At 41.1% G+C, this 24,993-nt stretch overlaps 1 protein-coding gene and 1 pseudogene across 9 annotated transcripts in view; one reads left to right on the top strand and one right to left on the bottom strand.

Annotated features, from left to right (window-relative positions):
- The window catches only part of Ppp3cc (protein phosphatase 3 catalytic subunit gamma), a 72,178-nt gene that overhangs the window by 30,335 nt on the left and 16,850 nt on the right, over window positions 1-24,993 (top strand). For 7 of the 9 annotated variants that reach the window (XM_039092976.2, XM_039092973.2, XM_039092974.2 and 4 more), the window contains 7 exons: window positions 1,312-1,423; window positions 10,184-10,329; window positions 11,961-12,100; window positions 16,962-17,039; window positions 17,123-17,217; window positions 21,393-21,518; window positions 22,441-22,509. In XM_039092976.2, coding sequence (XP_038948904.1) covers window positions 1,312-1,423; window positions 10,184-10,329; window positions 11,961-12,100; window positions 16,962-17,039; window positions 17,123-17,217; window positions 21,393-21,518; window positions 22,441-22,509 — 766 coding nt within the window. Of the gene's footprint in view, window positions 1-1,311; window positions 1,424-10,183; window positions 10,330-11,960; window positions 12,101-12,595; window positions 15,635-16,961; window positions 17,040-17,122; window positions 17,218-21,392; window positions 21,519-22,440; window positions 22,510-24,993 lie in introns of those variants that run through there. The other 2 variants (XM_008770814.4, XM_063273953.1) reach the window with 2 other exon arrangements.
- On the bottom strand, window positions 3,737-10,184 carry LOC134482141 (mitochondrial pyruvate carrier 1-like; annotated as a pseudogene).

The following is a 24,993-nucleotide window of genomic DNA, read 5'->3' as shown; positions in this document are numbered from 1 at the left end:
AATAGCTGAGGTTAACCTTGAACTACTAGTTCTTACTGATTCTTCTGCTTCCATTTCTTAAGGGCTAGAATTATGGGTATGGGACATTATGTAATGTTTATGGGTACTGGGATCGAACTCAGGACCTTGTGCATGCTGAGCAGGCACTCTAGCAACTGAGCCATATCCCCAACCTTTTGTTGGTGCTACTATTCTGGAGGGGGAGGCAGATGGTTACCCTACTTAGACCATATAGTTCTCAAATAAAAGACACAAAACCCTTTAGATCTAAAACAAGCCTTAAAGCACTAGAGCTGGGCAGATATCAGCTCTCTATAGTATTCTGTCTACTTCCCTGTCAATATCCCCAGTATATCACTTGTGTGTTCTGCTTGGACCACTCCTACTCTAACAGGCCGGTCCTCATGGCCATGCTCTCATGGTCTATCTCCCCCATGGCGACTTCTGCCTTCTCCTCCTCCTCCTTGAAGCCTGGGAACCTTCAATCAGCCTCCCCTCTCTTCTGCCCAGCCCAGGTTGTAGGCATCTTTATTAAAGAATCAGGGACAACTTGGGGGGCAAGGTTTATACAACAAAAGCTGGTATTTGTGAGGATCTGCTTGTTTTGAAGCAGTCAAATCTTGGGGTACAGAGTTTAGCATTTGAATATCATAGCACCAGACCACCACCCCCTTACATGTTTATTTATGTATTCAATTTTATATCCTATTTTGCTGAATTCTTTTTTTTTTTTCTTTTTTTTTTTTTCGGAGCTGGGGACCGAACCCAGAGCCTTGCGCTTCCTAGGCAAGCGCTCTACCACTGAGCTAAATCCCCAACCCCGCTGAATTCTTTTATTAAGCTGCTTTTATCATTGATTTTTCTGGGGTCTTTTTAGTTTTAGAATTATATTGTCTGCTTTTAATTTTTCCTTTACCCATTCTAAAGCCTTTACCTGGTTTCATTTGTCTTCTTATATATGCTACACCTCTATTGTAATGCTGAATAGTAACAAATACTTAATATTTTTGCCTTGTTCCTGGTCCTAGTGTTTTTCCATTTTAAAATAGTGATGCAGATTTTACAGTTGTAATACATATGTGGGTAGCTTTGCCCAGAGAGTCCTGAATATTTAGATACTTAGGTGAGATGTTTATGAAGGCTATTTATTCTACCAGATTTAAGGGTAGCATGCAGAAGCTAGAAGGTTCCATTTACAACTTGGGCTTTCAGTGAGATGTACCACATGGCACACCATTTGGATCTAAATAAAATGTGTTTGTGTATTGTCATGGTCATGAAGAACATTTATCCTCTAATTGTGTTTCCTAGTGTGTGCTGTATCTGTGGAGCTTAAAGATTAACCATCCTAAAACATTGTTTCTGCTTCGAGGGAATCATGAATGCAGGCATCTTACAGAGTACTTCACCTTCAAACAAGAATGTGAGTATACATAGGTCCCTCCAGGACAGTTAGTTATCTCAGGTGCTGCCACACTCAGTTAAGATTATACCTTCAATCAACTCACTCTCTCCCTCTCCCTCTCCCTCTCCCTCTCCCTCTCCCTCTCCCTCTCCCTCTCCCTCTCCCTCTCCCTCTCCCTCTCCCTCTTCCTCTGCCTTTCTCTGTCTCTACTGCCCTCTCAACTCCCTTCCCCATGCCCTGAATAAACTCTATTCTATACTAAACAAACAAACAGACAAACAAACAAACAAAAATTATACCTTCAAAATGGAAAACTCAAGCCAATTTGATGACTCTTGCCTGTAGCTCAGCACTTGGGAGGCTGAGGCAGAAGGATCACCACAACTTTGAAGCCAGCTTGGGCTATAGGAGTGAGATGCTGTTTAAAAGAAGATGGAGAAGAAAAGTTAAATGCTCTTATATTGCTGATGAGAGGATGAGTTTGTTCAGCATCCACACGCCACTATACTTACGTGGTAGTCCCTATTTGACAGGGTTCGATGTGCTTATACTGAGTCATGTTGCTAGTAGCTTTACTGGACATAGAACAGGTTAAAATAGCTTTCTTCCTCCCAGTGTAGCCTGAAAGCAAGATCAGAATTATTCAAGCAAATTGTAAGCAAGGCTTGATGGACATGTCTGTGATCCCAGCACTTGAGAGGTAAAGACAAGAGGATTAGGAATCCAAGGCCAGCCTTGGTTAAGTGGTGAATTCGAGGTCAGTTTGAGCTACATGAAACCCTGTCTCAAAAAACAGCAAAAGAGACAAGAAAGTCTGTTGCAAGTAAAGGATCTTCAGATCATTCCAGCCCCAGAAACACCATCAGATAATGACCAGGAAGGGTTTCAAAGTAGATTTGGTAAGGACTTAAATTGGTGTCAAATATTTGGACAGCAATTTTGAAATATTTGTGAAGATTACATTTGTGAATATTTGTGAAGTATACATTCTCTTTTCTTAGTGTTTTGACTTCTCAAATATCATGTACACTCCGTACTGCTGCTAAAGCAACTGTTAGGAGTTTAGTGACTTGCACAGGGAGCACGTCACACAGATTCTCTGGTAGGCTTTGCTCAACTGGGACCATGTGAGGACTTTATTAGAGTCCTCCTCTGAGATTAGTAGTTGTTTGGAGTCCTTGCAAACATGATTAAAGTCCTTACTTTTCCTTTTACCTCCCAACTGGCGGTGGGTGGGTGTGTCACTCTCAGTTTTTAAAGATTGCTTTTAGGTTTTTGACATATGGTTCCTGGGGCTGGGGATTTAGCTCAGTGGTAGAGCACTTACCTAGGAAGCGCAAGGCCTGGGTTCGGTCCCCAGCTCCGAAAAAAAGAACCAAAAAAAAAAAAAAAAAAAGAAAAGAAAAGAAAAACAGACATATGGTTCCCAAAGGTAGATGTTGGCTTTCTTCTGGCTCAGCTTAGATGAATGTCTGACTTCTGCAATCAGCTAGCTGGAGGAAACCTCTGCTCTTTAATGGCTGGTGTGATTGGGCCAGGTCCATCCAGAAGACTCTTCCCTTTCCATCTAGTGAAGTGTGACAGCGAGAGGCTCATTATAGTCAGAGTCCCACGGACTTAAAAGAAGTGTATAATTACACAAAGTGGAAGCCATTGGAAGTCTTGTTACAGTTTGTCTAACACGAGTGGCTAAAAAACAGTAGATATTTGCTTCTTAAGGATGCTCGTTGCAGTGTTAATTATAACAACAAAAGTAACTAATGTCAATAAAAGACTAATTAAGTACAATATACTAGTATCAGAAAGGGATGTGGGAGTATAGAAGTTAGAAAACTTCTTGTGGAGTCCAGTTTTTCCTTTTGCCTTTTATTTATGTGGGCTCCGAAGATTGAACTTAGGTTTGCAGTCTTACACAGCAAATACTTTACCTGCTAAATCATCTTTCTGGCTCCCAAAATAACTTTTATTTATTTTTCTTTTTTTCGGAGCTGGGGACCGAACCCAGGGCCTTGCGCTTGCTAGGCAAACGCTCTACCGCTGAGCTAAATCCCTATCCCCCCCAAAATAACTTTTAAAGCAATATGAGGCCACTATTTAAATATAAGGGATCCCTATGTGCTATGTGGAGAGATGCTTAGTCTTAGCTGAGAGAAATCACTGGCTGACTTGCTCACTGTGCACAAAAGAAATTGGCACTAGTGTTTACTTCTCATGCTGGGTCAGAGGGTCTTATTTTCATGTTTGAAATATTTGAATTATTTTTGCCACTATTTGTATTACTTCTGTAATTTTTTTCAATCTGCTATCTTAAAAATGATGCAGTTGAGAACCAAGTGTTTAAATGGCTTTTATTTGTTTTCTTTCTTTCTTTTTTTCTTTTTTTGCAAATATTTAAAGCATTTATTGCCATTAAGTTAACAGATCTGAATTACATATAGATATATGGAAAACACTGATACTTGTTATTACTGGAAATTACGTGTAGACATGTGTCCAACTAAGGGTTATACTATAGTCATTAAAGAAAAAGTCAAGAATTTTGAGGACTTGTAGCTATAAAAGTGCTAGTAGTTATAAAATTTTGTTCCCTTGGATTTTTTATTACACAAATACAATAGATAAAAGGCTAATTAAGTACAATATTAGTATACATATTACTATAGATTGTTATAGATGAACCATCATTCAAAATTATTAAATTAGTTGCATATTTTGAACTACTCTTGATGAAGACAAAATTTAGCATTGATAAGGCAGCAGAGAGTTGGTTTAGGGACTCTCAGCTATTCAATAATATTAGCCTGGTCATTAAAGATAGTCTTCCGTGTTTTCCCCTCAGCACGACTATTCATGCTGACATGATCTGTGGCTGCAGCAGTGGCTGGAGCACGGTCCCTTTCAAGAGCTGGTCCTTGCACTGCTACGCAGATGGCCACTTACTCATCTCGTAGTTGATAAGTCGTCCTCCCTGAATGAGCTGAGCTACTTCGTTTGTCACATGGCACGTAAACAGAAGCCAGTTTCAAGGTTGTACCTTGTAGGCAAATCTTGTGAATGTTGAGAATAGCAACAGAGGGCAAAAGTCATCTGCTCACTGATAATCTGTGGAGAGTTCTTCATGTCATTGATAGCAGCAGTGGGGAGACCCCAGTTGGCAACTGGTCCCCAGAAGTTCATACTCATGAGATAGTCCTGGAAGTCCTTGCTTGGTCATAGTCTGCCGCTTTGCACACCGGTGCTCCAGCCTTGGCCGTGCCATAGGCAGCAAAGCCACTACCTAGACAGATGAGTCCAGTGTTGACCCAGCTGAGGCCCTCTGTGCTCTCCTTTTTTGGTTTTTCATGACAGGGTTTCTCTGTGTAGCCCTGGCTATCCTGGAACTCAAGCTGTAGATCAGGCTGGCCTCGACCTCAGAGATCCGCCTGCCTCTGCCTCTGCCTCTGCCTCTGCCTCTGCCTCTGCCTCTGCCTCTGCCTCTGCCTCTGCCTCTGCCTCTGCCTCTGCCTCTGCCTCTGCCTCTGCCTCTGCCTCTGCCTCTGCCTCTGCCTCTCTGCCTCTGCCTCTGCCTCTCTGCCTCTGCCTCTCTGCCTCTGCCTCTCTGCCTCTGCCTCTGCCTCTGCCTCTGGAATTAAAGGCATGTCACCACTGCTTGGCTTAAATAAATATTTTTTACTTTTATTTTTTATTTTGTCTATGTGCATGAGGAGCATGCCATGGCTTCTGTGGAAGTCACAGAGATGATTTCTCCCTTTTGTCATGTGGGTCCTGAGGATTGAATTTAGGTACAGCCTCAGCAACAAGAGCTGTGTCCCACTGAGTGATGCCTCTGGCCCATATACAGGTTTTGACGCTCTCCTAGTAATCCAGCTAGCTGTATGCAGTTGGCTAAGAATGACTGCAGGGCCAGTGAGAGCTACTGAGTCTGACCCTGAGCAGTCCCTGGGAAGCAAAGGACTGACTCCTGAAAGCTGTTCTCGGCCTTCCTCATTTGTGACACACAAGATGTGAAAGAAGTAGTAACTGTGCCAGTCCAGTGCCTTTGAGAACTCTCAACTCTGCTTGAATATTTTAAAGGACTTTATAATTTCTCTAACATAAACTGGTCTTGCCTAAAAAAATTAAACAATATATATATATAAAATAGGTGACAAAGGACCTGGGACCTGCCTGATGGAAGTCAGCTACTTGTACTTAGAATTAACTGAGTAGCGAGACCAGGGCCTACAGATGCCTGTTCTGAGTGAAGTGGTGAGCTAGTTCCCGTTCTGACAGCGGGTCCTCTGCCTTGCCCTGGCTTTGCACAGCTCCTTGGCTCAGGCTCCTGGGTTGACTTGTTTTTTAAGGGACATTTACTGTCACTTCCCCCACCTATTCTCCCTTTTAAGAAACAGTTTTCTTGGGGGCTGGGGATTTAGCTCAGTGGTAGAGCGCTTACCTAGGAAGTGCAAGGCCCTGGGTTCGGTCCCCAGCTCCGAAAAAAAAGAACCAAAAAAAAAAAAAAAAAAAAAAGAAACAGTTTTCTTTTGTTTGTTCTTTTATGGAGTTTGGTGCTAGAGAGTGAAGCAGATTTCGTTTGTGATCAGCATAATTGGTTCTGAGTATTTTTAGAAGATAGAACAATAGGTTCAGGAAATGCTTTTAAGTTTCTTATTTTGCCCAGAATTCTACACCTCCTGTCTCTTGTCTGCTGGCTTTCAGTGTGCTTTTAGCTGTACTTGGGCCCAGTCACTCCGTCTGCTGACACACTAACGTACAAATATAAAATGTCGTTCTTATATGAGGAAAGAGCGCATGTGTGTGTGTGTGTGAGTGTGTGTGTGAGTGTGTGTGTGTGTGTGTGTGTGTGTGTACTGATCTTACGAGGCCACTGTGGTTTTTAGAATCAGAACCATATAATTACTGCTAAGTGATGCAGTTGCAGAGTGTGCAGCTGCAGGCTTTTAAGGGGTGTGGTTTTCTTGTCTATATCAGTTTTTTTTTTAAACGGTCCTATTTTTAGTTTTTGCTTTAAGAAAGAGTCTGAGTTCCCCAGGTTAGCCTTGAATTTTTGGGACCCCCTCTTAGCTCCTAAATAGCTGGGATCACAAGCCCATGTCACCAGTGTCATCAGGTCTGTATCACTTTCATTCTTATTTGTAGTGAGAGATTTATTTTTCAATTTCTCGTTTTCTCTTTTAAAGCCCAAGAAAATTTGAATAACAAAGAAAAGAATAACTGATGTCTTTTTGGGAGGTTTTTTTTTTTTAGTCAGTCTTGCACTTTATTGTCATTGTTGTCTCAGGCCTTGACTGCACACTTGCGCAGTGGGTATAGCTGCTCCTTCCGCTGCTGCTCCTTCTTCCGCTGCTGCTCCTTGGTCTTCAGCTTCTCTTCCTGCTTGGTGAACTGGCAGTGTACAGCTCTAGTCTTCATGGTCTGCAGGTCCAGGGGCTTGTACTTCTCTCTCCCTTGTAGAATATCCTGAGGTTTTCCTTTTGAGTCTGATTAATGACAGTGAGGACGGGTGATGGATTTGCCTACGACTTATATCTTGGAGAACTTGGACACAGCGCTGCTTGTCACTTTGGCGGCGAGAAGCAGGGACAGTTCCACCTTTAGATTGTCCAGTTGTTTCAACAGCTCCTCCTCCTTGGTATACAGATCCTGAGCCTTAATCTTGGCCATTGCTGAATTGTTCACCACTGAGGCCCCCTGGTTTGAAAGAAGGGAGGAGGTGTTTTTAAGACAAGAGCTTGTTAGACTACCCAGGCTGGCCTTGAACTACCTACTAACAAAGGTGATTCTGCCTTTGGGTTTTTAGAGGGAAATATCTAGCACTGACTATGTAGTAAAGATTTTTTTGTTTGCTTTTATTTTGAACAGTTGTATACTGACAGCTGGCTCTGCTTTTGAAATAGCAAAGTGAGGCTGTAACTGTAAGGAGATCAACACTGCATGGTCATGATCCTCACAATTGCATACGCTATGAAATACATGGTCTTAACCGCCTCTGTGCAGCACGAAAAGAGCCCACAGATTCCCTTAAATAAAAAAAAACGAGTCCCTCAGTATCAGCCACAAAGATAGCCTGGATTGTCATGAGTGGGAGGCCTTCTCACCTTTGTTTATACTTTCCTTTGTCTGTCTGTTTGAGATAGGGTTTTTCTGTGTAACCATAGCTATTCTGGAACTTACTGGGATCGAAGGTGTGTGCACCCATGCCTGGCTCCGGTTTACAGTGTCCTTTAGGGATCTCTAGTCTTTCCTACTGCCTAGGTCCTGCACTCTGGTCCAGATTAAGATTCATAACCCTCACTTTATTCCCTGAAACCAGTACCAGGCTTTTACTCTGCAGTGTGCTTTTCTCTGGACATTTACAGACTATAAGAAGAAACAAACACGGGGTTGGGGATTTAGCTCAGCGGTAGAGCGCTTGCCTAGCAAGCGCAAGGCCCTGGGTTCGGTCCCCAGCTCCAAATAAATAAATAAATAAATAAATAAATAAATAAATAAATAAATGAATGAATGAATGAATGAATGAATGAAGAAACAAACACAAATCACTACCATGAAGATAATAATTTGCTGGATACAGTTCTGTTCTCTTGTAGGTGACCTAATCTTCACAGGGTCTTGGAAGAGAAAGGATTTCCCGGACTGTAGGGCTGCCTGCATGCATATTGTCTAGTCTTCTCTAAAGACACAGCTTGATTTTGAAATCCAAGGCTAACTGTATAGTCTGTTTTTTATTGCTCTAACAAAAGCCTTGAAGCTGGGTACCTTATAAAGGAAAGAGCTTTGTTTATTTAGCATATAGTTTTGGAGGTTTCAGGTTATGTTACCAGCATTGGTTTTGAACTGGTGAGGACTTCATGTTGGGAGAACACATGAGAGAGACAGACAGAGAGAGAAAGAGAGAGACAGACAGAGAATACACACAGGGCCAAAGATGAGAGAAAAGCCTTCTTGGAAGAACTACTGAGGATCTCACAACATCTCTTCCTTCTGGGGGGCAGTGCCCCAGTGACTTCACTAGGCTCTACCTATTAAGGTTTCTCTTTTTTTTTTCTTTGTTTTTAAGATTTATTTATTATATAAAAGTACACTATAGCTGTCTTCAGACACACCAGAAGAGGCCATCAGATCTCATTACAGATGGTTGTGAGCCACCATGTGGTTGCTAGGATTTGAACTCAGGACCTTTGAAAGAGCAGTCAGTGCTCTTTTTTTTTTTTTTTTTTTTTTTTCCCCCGGAGCTGGGGACCGAACCCAGGGCCTTGCGCTTCCTAGGTAAGCGCTCTACCACTGAGCTAAATCCCCAGCCCCCAGTCAGTGCTCTTAACCACTGAGCCATCTCTCCAGCCCAAGGTTTCTCTTCTTAAAGGTTCTACACTGGGGTTGGGGATTTGGCTCAGTGGTAGAGCGCTTGCCTAGTAAGCGCAAGGCCCTGGGTTCGGTCCCCAGCTCCGGAAAAAAAGAAAAGAAAAGAAAAAAAAAAAAGGTTCTGCACTGTCTGGTAACATCCAACTCTGAAACCCACACATCCCTTGAGAGATACATTCAACTCATAACCACACTGTAACACCAAGGAGGAAAATGTTTGGTTTTTTTTGTTTTTGTTTTGTTTTGTTTTTAAATTTTAAAAGCCCATCTTTAGAGTTTTTACCTGTTACTTCATGTCTTTTTCTTCCTGGAGAATTGTGGCAAACCTACAATCTGCCCATTTGGGAGTATTTTCTTATACCATAGTTCCAACTGGACATCCAAATCAAAATATAAAAAGCAGGAGCTGGAGAGATGGCTCAGACGTTAAGAGCACTGGCTTTCCCCTAGGACTGGATTTAAAAAGAATTGTAATCTGCTGCATTGGGGGAAACCTAGGTAAAGTTCCCAGCACTCACATCACACTGGGTGACTCCCAACTGTCTGTTACTCCAGGTCCAAGGACTCTAATTCTGCTTCTGCCCTCTGAGGGCACCTGCACATACACAGTGTGCATAACTTAGGTAGGCACACACACACACACAAATAAAAAATAAATTCAAAAATGCAAAAGGTTTTACATAAACTAGAGTAGTAATAATTCACTTACACATTTTTTAATGAGCCAGAAAGGAAGGGCTGGAGAAAATGACTCAGTGGCTAAGAGCTGCTCTTGCAGAAAGGACCCAGGTTCAGCTCCCAGCATTAGCCACACGGCAGCTCACAACAGTTCTGAACTCAGGTGCTAGGGGATCCAATGCTCTTCTGGCCACCTCACCAGGCATGTGCTCAATGCATGAATATACACACAGGCAAACAACTCATGCACATAAAAATAATCTTTCTAAAAACCAAAAAAAAAAAAAGATCAAAAAGGTTTCTGATACAGAAATAGTTTTCAGTTCTGTGGAGACAGTTCCACATGGGGTGGGGCTGGGAAATACTCTGTCTTAGAAGCTCCAGGGATCGCCAGTGCCAGCACTGTATGTAAAGGCTTTTATGGCAGAATTTGAGAATCCTAAAGGGACCCTCAGGAGCCTAAAGCCATAACCTTCCCCCAGGTAAATGATGCTGACTAATAAGACATGGACAGCCAGCTGCCTTATCACGTTTCCGGGGCAACAGAGCTCGAAAGTTAATCTAAATCTTTAGAAAGGGAAGGGTGTTTGGTTAGCCCTTGTATGCTACTCTTAAAGGACATTTCTGGGACAGGGTCTTCAGACTTGCCTGTGACCGGTAGCTTCTGAGCTAGCTTCACTTGGTTAAGTCTCTTCAGTATGACGCTGTTCATCCCCTGACACTGTCCTCTTTGAGTAGGTCGGATCAAGTATTCAGAGCTGGTGTACGAAGCGTGCATGCACACTTTCGACTGTCTTCCTCTTGCTGCCCTCTTAAACCAGCAGTTTCTCTGTGTACACGGAGGAATGTCTCCTGAAATTACTTGTTTAGACGACATTAGGAAAGTAAGTAACCTTTTACTATTTTCATAGAGTATGATTTTGAATTTTTGTTCTTTATCCCAGCCAATGAATATCTATGCCATGTAGCAATTGCTGAGGTTAAGTAAAAATATTATCAGAGTAGAAAAACAGAACTGACTGGTGATCTTGTCATTGTCAGAGAGCTTTATTAACACTTGGAGAAACATAGTCCTTTCTCTTTTTAAGAATTAAAGTTTCTGTTGTTTTGGTTTTTTTTTTTTGTTTTGTTTTTTGGTTTTTTTGGTTTTTTTTGTTTTTTTTTTGTTTTTTTTTGTTTTTGTTTTTGTTTTTGTTTTTGTTTTTGAGACAAGGTTTCTCTCTGTAGCCCATGCTGTCCTGGAATTTGCTCTGTAGAGCAGACTGGCCTTGCACTCTCAGATCCTCCTGCCTCTGCCTCTAAGTGGTAGGATTAAAAATATGTGCCACCACTGCTTGGCCTGAAAATTAAATCTTAATAGCCAAAAGCATACTATTCTTATAGTATAACTTTGAAACTTTAAAAAACATATTTGTATGTTTTAAGCAGGGTCTCTCTGCAAAGCCCCGGCTAGTCTTGAACTCAAGACAGTTCTGCCTCTCCACTAAAACGCTGTAGTCATTGGACGTGTGCCACCATGCCCAGCTTTAAAACTTTAAATGATGTTCCAGTGTGCCAAGAAAGAACATGAATGTGGAGCCTTGGCCAGGCCCCTTAACCTTTGAGTTCATTTTTTTTGTAAATGAGGAAATTTGAATAAGTGCCCTGAGCTCTGGCAGCTGTGAGATGCATTGACATTAGCATCCTAAAGGATATGAATTGGTTGTCCATTTGCCTTATGTGGTGATTATTTCCAAGATTCTGTGTCTTCATGACAGAAAAAAGGAACAGCTTTGTGCACTTGCCTCACCTTCATCTCCTCAGTTCCCACACAGAAATACAAATGCAGGATTTCCTTGAGCTCACAGCAGTCTCCCCAGTAAAGAGGTACACCTGTGTGCTGGCTTTTACATGTCCAGCCTTTCTCCTTTAGTAGATTTCATATCTAACCACTGTTAATCGGCTATAGTAAAAAGCTGTCCTCTCACTCAGCAGAACCCCTTTTCTTGACTCTCAGATGTTTGGGTGTGTTCAAAAACATTTTTATTCTTTGATTTTTCTTGTGTTTTTAATGAAAGCAGTAATTTAAAATATAAGTTAATGACAAATATTAAATGTCACCACTGCATAGAATGGAAGGAATTAAAGGCCTTTCACAATAGAAAACATCTCCATAGGAACGAAGCGAGCAGTAGAAGCCTCCTTCTCACAGGCCCCCCCATAGAGGACTAAAGTCAACTTTAGTCTTCAGAATGTTTTGTGATGGCTAATTTCACATTTGAGTTAAATGAATGCTGCAGTAGATAGCATGGAAGGAGCAGCCCCTTTCTCCAGGACTCTTAGATCACAGGATAGGATACTTATACACATTTACTGTGGAGCTCTCATTTTCTCAAGAGACCGTCCTTGGGGCTCCCTGCTTCATCTGCAATGCTTTCCTGTAGGGACAAGGGGACTTTTGATCTGCTGCTCCCAAGAGCCTTTTACTTTCCTGATTTTTTTCTTCTTCTTCTTTTGGTCCTTGTGTGTCTTCTAGTTAGATAGGTTTGCTGAACCTCCTGCATTTGGGCCAGTGTGCGATCTGCTTTGGTCTGATCCCTTAGAGGATTATGGTAGTGAGAAGACCCTGGAGCACTACACCCACAACACTGTCCGAGGCTGCTCCTACTTCTTCAGGTAAGCTGGAAAAACAATGAAACAAATTGGGATCATTCTATTTACGTTTTTCTTTAATTACATATGTGGTTGTGCACATGAGTGGAGGTGCACAGAGAGAGGCTAGAGACATAAGATATCCAGGAGCTGGAATTATAGGCAGTTGTGACCCACTCAGTGTGGTGTTGGGAACTGAGTTTAGGTCTAAAAGAGGACCACTGAGGGATCTGTCCAGCCCACTGTGATCCATTTAATGGAATTATTTTTAAAATTTTTAAAAAAATTTTTTCTATATGAATATTGTACCTGTATGTCTATGTACTAAGTGTGTGCCTGGTGCCCTCTAAAATTAGAGGAGGGTATGATATCCACTAGAACTGGAATTGTGGAACCACCATGTGGGTGCTAAGAACTAAACTTGGGTCTTCTACAAGAGTGGTAAGTGTTCTTAACCACTGAACCATCTCTCAAACCCTGGTTTTATAAAATTAATCTTTTTTTCTTTTTTGAGACAAGGTGTCTTGGTGTAGTCCCGGCTATCCTGAAGCTTGCCCTGTAGACCAAGCTGACTTCGAATTCAGAAATCTACTTGCCTCTGCCTCTGCCTCTGCCTCTCTGCCCCTCTGCCCCTCTGCCCCTCTGCCCCTCTGCCCCTCCTCTGCCCCTCCTCTGCCCCTCCTCTGCCCCTCCTCTGCCCCTCCGCCTCCTGATTGCTGGAATTAAAAGCATGTGCCTCCACACCTGGTTTTATGAAATTTTACTTAGTGGCTTAGGTCTCAAACATGTAGTATAGACTTCTGTTTAGTCTCATTCTCTGTATTCTTATTTCTCTTTGCTCTCTGTCCTTTTTCTCCCCTCCTTCTCCCCTTCCTTTCATTTTGGTGTTGGAGAGCAAATCCAAGGCCTTACACATCCTGGACAAGCACTTGTTCAATTTCTTAATAGCAGAAAAGTCTTAATATATTCTTAGACGTGAGATCATAAGAAGTATAGATTAGTTAAAAACCTCTCCTAATATCTCATTGTTATAAGTTCTAAATTAGTATTATTTCTAGATATCATCTAGATACTTCCTAATGATCTATTTTTATGTGTGTAATGCTTTGCCTGTGTGTGTGTGTGTGTGTGTGTGTGTGTGTGTGTGTGTGTGTGTGTGAACTACATGTGTGCATGTGTGCCTGGTGCTTGTAGAGACCAGAAGTGGCATTGGGTCCCTTGGAACTAGTAGTTACAGATGACTGTGAGCCATCTTGGGGTGAGAGAGCAGTACTGCAAACCAAACCTGGGTTCTCTGCAAGAACAAGAAGTGTTCTTTAACACTGAGCATGTCTCTAATCCCTTATCTATCTATCTATCTATCTATCTATCTATCTATCTATCTATCTATCTATCTATCTCAGTTAGTTTTGTATGTCAACTTGACACAAGCTGGAGTTATCACAGAGAAAGGAACCTCCCTTAAGAAAATGCCTCCATGAGATCCAGCTGTAAGGCATTTTCTCAATTAGTGATCAAGGTGGGAAGTCCCCTTGTGGGTGGTGCCGTCCCTGGGCTGGTGGTCTTGGGTTCTGTAAGAGAGTAAGCTGAGCAAGCCAAAAGAAGCAACCTCTGCATCAGCTCCTGCTTCCTGACCTGCCTGAGTTCCAGTCCTGGCTTCCTTTGGTGATGAACAGCAATGTGGAAGTGTAAGCTGAATAAACCCTTTCCTCCCCAACTTGCTTCTTGGTCATGATGTTTGTGCAGGAACAGAAACCCTGACTAAGACAATATATAATTTCCATTAAACTAGATACTGAGCATGCATGGTGGTGTACACCTTTAATCCCAGCATTTGAGAAACGGAGGCAGGCTGCTCGATGTGAGCCCAAGGACAGCATCATCTATATAGTGGGTGCCAAACCAGCCAGGGCTACTGTCTTAGGGTTATTGTTGCTGTGACAAAACACTATGACCAAAAAGCAAGTTGGGAAGGAAAAGGGTTCATTTGGCTTATCCAGATTATAATCTGTCATTGGAGGAAGTCAAAACAAGAACTGAATCAGGGCTGGAGGCAGCTAATGGAGAGGCCATGGAGGGTGCTGCTTACCAGCTCGCTCCCAACTTTTGGAACTTCTGTCATACACAAAAAACAAAAAACAAAAATAAACAAACAAAAAACTAGGATACTGATTTAGGACTTTTCCTGGAAGTTATTGTCCTATTGGTATGGTTTGTCAAGCCAAAAAAAACAAAACAAAACAAAACAAAAAAAAACCCAAAATAGTAATTAAATGATATGTACGTGTAAAAGAAGCCTTAATTTGCCTCTAGACATTTTTTAAAATAACCTTTTTGAATTCTATTCTGCCATCTATCTTTCTAATGACCTATTTACTGAAAGAATTTAACTTTTCCCTCTCATGATGTTGCTTAAGGACTTAGCATTATTGGCCGAATGTCATTTGTTACAGTTCCTGTGGCTACTTGCCAACACCTCTTACAACCCAGGCTTTCCACCCAGATCTTCTCCTTGGGGATTGCAGCTGTCCCCATACTCACCTGAGTTCACTGCAACCCAGTCAGTCCTCCCTGAACTCTTAGAGCATTTGCAGACCCACTGAGCAAAACAACAGATTCACCTGAGCCAGCCCATACACGGCACTGACTTTTGTTTTTAGTCTTTTTTTGTTTTATGTATAGGAGTGTTTTGCTCACAAGTATGTTTCTGCACATGTGTCTTCCTGGTATCCAAGGAGGCCAGAAGAAAGCATCAGACCCCCTGGAACTTGAGTTATGGATGTGGGTGCTAAGAGCCAAACCAGATCTTCTGCAAGAGCAGTAACTGCTCTTAACCCCTGAGCCATCACTCTATCCTTCTTGCAGTAGTTTTGTTTCTGTCTTTGCACTTTTTTGTCAGCAGTCTTTCTCAGTGTTGAAAACAGTGTCACTCAAACAGTGTCCAGGAGCACAAGCACACTGGAATGTAACTTACAGAGTTGTCAAGTGGGAGTTGCATTCCTGGCCATGAGTTCAACATTAAGGATTCAATCTTACATTTACAAAAAATGTCATTATGCACGAAGACATACACTTAAGTGGTTGATGAAAATATGGCCAGAGGATCCTAGGATCTTAAACCTCATAGAGACCCTAGGAACAATGTCTCATGGCACAACTCCTTGGTTGTGGGCTTTACCAGGAGTCCACAGCCTCTTTCCTCATTCCTAAGGCCTTCACAAAACTGCTTCACCATCTATGAATGGCTGACAGATTGCTGTTTCTATGCTGGTCAAGAGGGGACTTCCTGTTCTGAAATCAAGATAATGTCAATATACAGGTGACCATAGTGAAAAACAAAGTTGCCTGCTTTTTTCTCAGACAGGACCCCTTGCATCCCATGCTGGTCTCAAACTTACTATGTAAGAAAAGATGGCCTTGAACTTCTGAATCTTCTGTCTCACTTCCCAAGTACAGGGGTTACATGTATGTGTAGCATCCCTAGAGTATGGTATACAGGTGTTGAACCCAGGACTTCGTATGCTACACAAGTAGTAGAACAGCTTAGTTATAACCCAATTCAAGAAAGAAATATTTTTTAAAAGATAAGCAATTAACATCTACAAATGCTCATATAATTGTATATTCATTCTCTAGTTCTTCCTTTTTGTCATTCAGAAAAGTTAAAAAAAAAGACCATTTTAGGAGTATATGCAGATTTCATTAGAGTATGGTGGTCTATAATACTTATAACCTCCTGAGATAGCCATGCATAGTATTATCTTGCTATTAATATTACATACAGATCCTTTTAAGTAGTTCCTTTTAATTTGCCTAAAGTTTTGATGATTTTTAAAAAATGCACTAATTTTGTAGCATTTACTGTATACACATACATGCTGCATACATGGAGTTGTGATACATTTTCATATCAAAATACCAAAAATTTCGATTTTAATATTAGTGTTAAAATAAAATAAATTAAAAGATGGAGAAATTGTTTGTATTCTAAGGTGTCTTCTTCAGGTTTGATAGTCATGTGAAACAGAAATCACTGGTTCCTGAGCTTTTTGTAAGAGTTGAGTGCTAGGGCTGAAGAGATGGCTCCCAGGTTTAGAGAACTGGCTGTTCTTCCAGAGGACCTGGGTGTAGGCATAATGTGACCCTGCACTGTTCAAAGATCATCCTTGTATTATTCAAATGCTGTGGCATTGTAATGCTTATAAGAATCTCTTCCTCCTTGTTGTGTAAACACTGCTCCTTATTTATTTTCTGGTTTGTCAATAAAAGCTGATCAGCCAGTGGTTGAGCAGAGGAGAGAATGGGGCTGGACTTCCGATGCCAGCCTGGGTGAAGGGGGAGGAGAGGGATGGGAAGTAGGATTCACTGTGAAGAGAGGGTGGAGGAGACCTTGAGAACACACCTGGAGCAGAGAGAGCCAAAGCAATGCTAAGATGCAAGTATCTTGGGGATATTGATTGGGAGGTAGCCAGATTATTTTAGAGGATTAAAATAGATTAATATTGTCCAGCAATTGTGCTGTAAAGCTTGATTAAACAAGTCTTATAGTCTCTCTCATTTATTTGGAAGCTAGTCAGGATAAAGAAAAAATTTATCACTTTTAAAATTGCTCTAGCACCTAGGTTCAGTTCCCAGCACTCATGGTTTATAATTGTAACTCCAGACCCATAGGATCTGCTACCTTCCTTTGGTCTCTGTGGGAACTAGGCCTCAAATGGTGCACATACATACCAACAGGCAAAATCCTCATAGACATAAAGTAAGTCTTAAATTGTATAGTCTGTAGTATCTGTAATCTTAAAACAACTCTCAGCTTGGGTTTTCTGTTTCTTCCTATTAAAACTGCTATAATTCCATACTTTGGCTTTCTCATTTTCTTTTTCAGTTACCCTGCAGTTTGTGAATTTTTACAGAACAATAGTTTATTATCAATAATCAGAGCCCATGAAGCCCAGGATGCTGGGTAAGTTGCATTTAGACTCTCATATTCCTGCAGAGGCTTTACTTTTAGTGTAAAGATGCCTGAGGTTATCTCTCTTTTTCCAGGTACCGAATGTACAGGAAGAACCAAGCAACTGGCTTTCCATCACTCATTACAATTTTCTCTGCCCCCAATTACCTAGATGTCTATAACAATAAAGGTAAAGAAGCCCAGCAATATCTGAGTGAACTGTTAGTGGCTGTGCGCTCTACTTTAATTTTGTGTTTTATATTATTATTGTGTTCATTTGTTTATTTTTATTTTTTGGTTTTGTGGATCAAACCCAGGACCTTGTGTTTGTGAAGCAGGTACTCTAACTCCTGGCTATATCCTGAACACCTATTTTTAAGTACAGAGTTTCAGTCAAATGACCAGATCTTGGGTAAGGAATGTGGCTTAGTAGTAAAGCAGGTGTTTAGCATGGGAAGGGCTCAGCTTCAGTCTCTGGTATCTTACTCTGCTCTGTACCCAGCTCCACGGGATTGTGACATCTCTCCCTCTCTCTCACCCACTCCTCTTTTCGTTTGTTCTGTTCTGAGACAAGATTTTGCTATGTAATGCAGACTGGCTTTGAACTTGGGGTCCTCATGCTTCATCTCCCAAGGGATAGGGTTACAGGTATGTACTACCACACCTAGATAAAGAGGAGATCTTACTAGAAAAGAAGGTCAATACATTTAGAATGTAAGCTACTGCTTGGCCTCCATCTCCTAAGAGATTGGGCTCTTTGGGAGTATATTTGTTTAGTATTTTCAACTAAACAAATGGGGTCTTACTGTACAACCCAAGCCAGCTTCAAACTCATCATCCTGCTTCGGCCTCCCTAATGCTGGGATTTAGACATCCACCATCATACCTGGCTCTCCATTAGGTGGTTTCTTTGTTTGGAGATAGGATGTCTCTGTGTAGCCCTGGCTGTTCTGGAACTCACTCTGTAGACCAGGCTGGCCTCAATTTGGAGATCTACCTGCTTCTGCCTCATAAATGTTGGGGTTAAAGGCGGTGAGCCACCACTGCCCCTGTTTTGTTTCATTTAAAATCAAACTGATAGCTGGAGAGATGGCTCAGTGGTTAGGACCATTGGCTGCTCTTTCACAGGACCTGGTTCAATTCCCACACCCACATGGCAGCACACAACTGCCTGTAACCCTAGTTTCAGGGGATTGAAGACCTTCACACAGACATACATGCAAGCAAAACAGCAATGTGCATAAAATTAAAAATGATTTTTTTAAAAAAATCTGAGTGTCCCTTTGTCTTTTCTCTTTTAATCTTGTGCTCTGTTAGAACCTATGGCCTTACGCTTGCTAGGAGGTATTCTGGTACTGAGCTCCACTTCCAGCCCTGATCACTCATTATTTTAACTCTCCCCTAACCTTAGCTTTATTAATTGCTCCAGGCTGTTGTCTAATCCAATTGTCCTATAGTGCTCTGCTATGTTATTTCTTTTCCCTAATATTTCACATGGATTAGCAGCTTGGGCTTTTTCCTAGTTTCCTTTTTTATCAAGTATGTATATACTTTATTATTTAGCATCGTCAGGGATGCTTGTGCTCCTATGCCTCTTTTTGTGCCACTATTTAGATCATCTGTGGAAAGCCTGGGGGCTCCCCAGTGTGCTTAGCAGAAATACACACACACACACACACACACACACACACACACACACACAGAGTGAGCTTAGCAGAAATACACACACACACACACACACACACACACACACACACACACACACACACACACACACACAGAGTTTCTCTATGCAGCTCTGGCTGTCCTGGAAATTACTATGTAGACCAGGCTGGCCTCAGACTCACAGAGAGCTGCTCCTGCTGCCTTCCAAGTGCTGGGGTTAAAGACATGTGCCACCACCCAAGCAGTTTACAAATGCTTCTTTAGTTCTGAGAAGAACTCTGGCACCTCCTCTTTCTATGGCTGCTTTTCATGTCTTTTGTTTGTTTTCTTTTTCTTTTTTCTTCTTTCTTTCTTTCTTTCTCTCTCTCTCTCTTTCTTTCTTTCTTTCTTTCTTTCTTTCTTTCTTTCTTTCTTTCTTCTTTTTTTGAGACCTAGGCCAAATGGCCTTTGAATTTGCTTTATTGCCTATGATGACAAATTCTAATCCTGCCTCCATTCCAGAATACTGGAATTACAGGCATGTGCCATATCTGATGTATATGGTGCCAGGCCTCATGCATGTTAGGCAGTGTTCTGCAAGCTAAGCTTCTTTGGAGAGATCTTTAGGTTCATTGGTACCCAAGTTGTATCTCTGCTCCACTGGTGACCAAAAACATCCTCAGGTGGGATTTTTATCTTATTTCTGTTTCCCCCAACACCTGTATCTGCCCCCTTAGAACAAACTCCAAAAATTTCTTAAGCTTCCATTTTCAAACATCCACTGTTGAGACTAACTTCTTTTTCCTGTGAGTGAGAGAGTTACTGATACATTCACTTTAGCTCTTGGAGGGGTCGGGGAAGAGGGAGGGAGGGAGGGAGAGAGAAATTATGTCTCAAAACAAAACAAAAAACCCTAACCAAACAAAAAAGAGTAATTGAATGAATAGTACAAACAATAACATGTTACAGAATGAGAAGCATTTAACAATATAAAGAAGCCTTTCTCCCCAACCCCATCAGCCTCCCTCTCTTGGTTGGGGGCTGTCCCTCATCTAAGGCAGGAAGGTGGTGGCTGCAAAAGTTTCTAGCCAGGCAGTGGTGGCACAGGTCTCTAATTCCAGCACTCAGGAGGCAGAGGCAGAAGGATTTCTGAGTTTGAGGCCAGCCTGGTCTACAGAACAAGTTCCAGGGCAGCCAGGGGTACACAGAGAAACCCTGTCTCATCCCCAGTCACAAGTCTCTGATGTTTGTCGACTCTGGGCTCCACAGTTTGTTATAAAAAGTGGAAAATACATGCTGAGATACAGACTATGAAGATGATCAGACAGAGCCAAGCAAAATTGGTTATCTTTGACAAAAGCTGCCCAACTTGAGGAAAATCTGAAATAGAATACTATGCCGTGGGGCTGAGGATTTAGCTCAGTGGTAGAGCGCTTACCTAGGAAGCGCAAGGCCCTGGGTTCGGTCCCCAGCTCCGAAAAAAAGAACCAAAAAAAAAAAAAAAAGAATACTATGCCGTGTTGGCCAAAACTGATGCCCATCACAAAAGTGGCAATAATATTGAATTGGGCACAGGATGCAGAAAAATACCACAGATTATTGGTGTTATTGGTATATGGGGATTATTGACCCAGGTGGTGCTAATATTATTTGAAGCAGCCAGAACAGATTGGTGAACAGTAAATGAGGAAAGGTTTTATTTAGTAGAGCTTTGCCAGAGGTTTTGTTTGTTTGTTTGTTTGTTTGTTTGTTGTTGTTTTTTTTTTTCTCGGAGCTGAGGACCAGGGCCTTGTGCTTGCTAGGCAAGCACTCTACCACTGAGCCAAATCCCCAACCCCAGAGGTTTTTTTTTTTTTAATTATACAGAAAATCATAAGTATGCACCTATGTGGCATGGTTACTGTTAAAAGTTTAGATACGGGGTTGGGGATTTAGCTCAGTGGTAGAGCGCTTGCCTAGCAAGCACAAGGCCCTGGGTTCGGTCCCCAGCTCCGAAAAAAAGAAAAGAAAAAAAAAGAAGTTTAGAGACACTCTTAGAATGCTGAAAATAGAAGAAACTGTTTTTAATTGACTGTGAGAAGATTCTACATTCTACCACTAAACATTGAGTGTAAAAAGTTGGGCTGGAGAGATGGCTCAGCAGTTAAGAGCCCTGACTGCTCTTCCAGAGGTGCTGAGTTCAATTCCCGGCAACCACATGGTGGCACACAACCATCTGTAATGGAACCCGATCTTTCAGTGTGTCTGAAGACAATGACAGTGTACCGTGTACTTACATAAAACAAATAAATCTTTAAAAAAAAAAATGTCAGCTGTGGCACATGCCTTGCTAAGGAGCCTCTCCTCAGCAGGTGATATTGCAGTTTGCCCTTAGGAGTCATGATTGTAACTCTTTGGCCAGTAAATGGAAATTACAGGGAGTTTTTCTGTGTTAAATTCGAAGTTTTTTCAGTAGCTAATGCACAACAAACCCTTGGTGTTTCAGAGCAGTGTCCTCTGTGCTTTGATGCTGTGAACTCCCCAAGTGACTTTGTTCCCTGTGATAATTAATCCCCAAGAGAATGAACCCTGTAAAATTCTTCAAACTTGTCAGGCTCTTCTGAATTTACAAATGGAAAACAAGTCATTGAAAAGTCTGTGTAGTTGGTTAACAGGGACGAAGCACAAGACCTGCTACGTTGTGGTTCCCTGTGCCCACTTGTCTTGTGTGTTACTTTTTAGCTGCAGTATTGAAATATGAAAACAATGTCATGAACATCAGGCAGTTCAACTGTTCTCCACACCCTTACTGGCTCCCAAACTTCATGGATGTTTTCACATGGTCTTTGCCTTTTGTTGGAGAAAAAGGTAAGCGAATCCCAGTATGCATCTAATCACCAGCTCTCTCCTGATGAGACACCTTTAAATTCGTGGAATTTATCAAAAATGTATGCTAATTTTGTTTGTTCTCTACAAAGATTTTTAAATTTTTTTACTTATAAAAAAATTGACTTACTTGTTTATGTGTACAGTATTGGGGGCAGGGCTCACATACTGTGGCCTGTTTGTGGAGAGGGCAGAGGACAACTTTGTGGAGTTGGTTCTCTCCTTTCATCTTTACATGAGCTCCAGGGATTGAGCTTGGGTCACCAGGTTCATACAGGAATACCTTGATCCACTGAACCCTGTACAAAGATTTGTAAATGACATTAATCTGTTCATAAATGTTAGTCTCTTATGGTTTTTTAATCTGAAATATCAATTTAAAACAGCTGTCTTGTATGATCAAGATCTTAATGTGGCCACTATCCTGTTTCTTCTGTGAATCATCAGTGTAACAGAATTTAGACTGAATTTGTCCTAGAGTTTTATGTGTACCACTGCACAAGTGAGCAGCATGAACAGAAAACACAGTTACACAACTGAGCTGCACAAACAAAACAGATCCACAAATGAGCAGTTCTAACATAAAACAAGCCTGCTGGATGTAGGCCTGTTGTGATTTCTTTGTAAAATGGGAAGAAATGTTTATATGCATACCTGAGCCAAAGGGTCTGAGCAGCTATCTAATAAAATCAAGTATTCTGTGATAGACTTCACAGATTCTTACCTAACCAGGACAAGTATAGACAAAAGTTCTCTTGGAACCTTATGGTCTATCCTTGATTCTATTTTCATAGCTAATTATAATATGATAAGTTGTTTCTGCTTTGTTTACTTAATGTACTTTAATTTATGCATGTCCAGAAGTGTCCTATTAACTATGTCCACACTGTTATTTGCCACTTAGTCACAGAGATGTTGGTCAATATTCTCAACATATGCTCGGATGAAGAAATGTCCTTAGTCGAAGAGGAAGGTAAACTTCTTACTCAAATAGAAATGGGTTCTGATTGGGATTTCATTTATTTTGAGTGTTTTTTGTCTTACTGGAAAAGAATTATGTTCATTGTAAAAAAAAAAAAAAACAAAAAAACAAAAAAAAAAAACTTCGATAACTATAGGAATCCATAAATAGAAAGAAAACAGTCACTATTGTTCTGCCATCTCAAATGTCTACCAATAAGGCCTATGTGTAAACTGTCTTTACCTTTACATAGATACTTTTCATTTTTGTTATTTACAAAAATGAGGTGACATGGCATTTTGTCTTCATACCTATTTGTTTTCCTTTGTAGTCTAGCTTTTCATGATTACATAGTTGTCCATGTTCATCAATCACTGTGCTAACTGATATTATAGCTGCTGCTGGGTAGTATACTTTCCCCCACAATTTTAGCTTTTAAAACTGCTACAATTTGTTACCAGACAGTGGAGACACACACCTTTAATCCCAGCATTCAGGAGGCAGAAGCAGGTGGATCTCTGTGAGTTCAAAGCTTGGGCTATAGAGTAAGTTCCAGAGCTACACAGAAAAGCCCTGTCTTGAAAACCAAACAAAAAACCTGCTATCAATATAATCACTGCTCATTCTTATATTTCTGGTTGTGAGCCTAGCCTGTAACAGCTGAGCCATCTCTCCAGCCCAATCACTGCTCATTCTATCAACAGTCAGTCTTTGTTATTTGCCTGATGTATGACAAATACTGTTTATGCCTTTCTTCTTAATAAGCTTACATTGTATTATAAGAAGACAAGAAATAAATACAGAGCAGCTACTGATGAGTTCTATGGAAGAAAGTAATGCAGTATTAGAAACTGAGAGTAGGGTTGGGGATTTGGCTCAGTGGTAGAGCGTTTACCTAGGAAGCGCAAGGCCCTGGGTTCGGTCCCCAGCTCCGGAAAAAAAAAAAAAAAAAAAAAAAAGAAACTGAGAGTAACATTTTCTTATTTTTATAGGCTAAATGTCTAGAAACTGCATATGTATCAATATTTAAAGCTTAATCTGATACAGATAGCCTTTTAAAGGATATGTTACTCTGTATATCTCTGTGTCCTGCATAGTTGACAATGCTTTTTCTGGTAGTTTATTTTCTTGTTGCAGTTTACACACACACACACACACACAGTGCTGGGACTAGAACTCAGACATCTTGTGAGCTAGACAAGTGTTTACCACTGAGCTGTATCCCTAGCCCTAAAATTTTAATTTGTACTTTTATGATGACTAATAATTACATTTTTCTTATGCTTATTGACCATGTTATTTTCTGTTTTGTGAATGTAAATTTATATATTACTTGTTTTTCTATTGGATCATATGCATGTTTTGCTTCCCATATTGATATGTAAGAGATCTTTGTAATGTGTCCTAGTATAGTAATGCTAGTTATTATATATGTAGCTAAGTGCTTTTTCCCCCTAATTTCTATCACTATGAATTAGTGTGTTTCCTTTAGAAGAATTAAGTTTAAACTAATTTGTAGCTAAGTGCTTCTAGTGTGTTGTGAGTGGTTTGATCTGAAAGTTAGACTCTAACTTGTCTGAGGATATAGGAGTTTTTGGAATATGGTGTCACATGATCACAGACCTCCAGTTTATATTCTTTGCAGGCCTAGGTAGTTCACTTAACTATTGCATAAAGTGTTGTATGGTGGAGAACACATAGCTCCCACTGGGAGCCTAGAGGAGATTCCTAAACATTATTAGATTCTACATGGAAGGTTATAAGCAGATGGAGTATAGCTTATGAGCTCCTCTTCTGGTTAGGAGATTGTTGAATGGAGCCAGTCCTTTCGAGGAAATCTGAGCAGTACTTTAAAAAGAACTTAGGGAAAGTAAAATATGTAAAAAAAATGGATTTAATAAACTTTATATGCAAATCTAAATAGAAATTGAAATGGCTGTAAACTATGATATGCATTAAGAAAAACTTCTGGTGAGATAGCTCAGCTGACTAAGTAAGGCCCTTGCTGATAGGGCTGATGACCTGAGCCCCATCCCCAGGACTCACATGGCAGAAAAAAACTAGTTCTCATACGTTGTCTATGACCTACACACACAGGCTGCACAGTGTGCACTTGGTTTTTTCTTTTCACCAGGTGGGTTCTAGGGCTCTAACTCAGTCCAGCTTTTTGGCAAGCACCCCCACCCATTGAGCCCATCCACTGTCTGAAATTTGGGGTTTTAAAAAGTAAGACAATTGGGCTGGGGATTTAGCTCAGTGGTAGAGCGCTTACCTAGGAAGCGCAAGGCCCTGGGTTCGGTCCCCAGCTCCGAAAAAAAAGAACCAAAAAAAAAAAAAAAAAAAAAGTAAGACAATTTAAGGATTTTTACTTCAGCCCTACCTGTTAAGGCAACTAGAAAAGCTGGACCAAATGTTTTTTTGAAGTTGGTTGGTGGCAGTGTACACCTTTAATCCCAGCACTGGGGAGGCAGAGGCCAGCAGGTGGATCTCTTTAAG

This window comes from Rattus norvegicus, chromosome 15, assembly GCF_036323735.1.
Source record: "Rattus norvegicus strain BN/NHsdMcwi chromosome 15, GRCr8, whole genome shotgun sequence".
NCBI classification, from domain to species: Eukaryota; Metazoa; Chordata; class Mammalia; order Rodentia; family Muridae; genus Rattus; species Rattus norvegicus.
The sequence above is the reverse complement of the archived record's forward strand: the minus strand, read 5'-3'. Positions and strand labels throughout refer to the sequence as shown.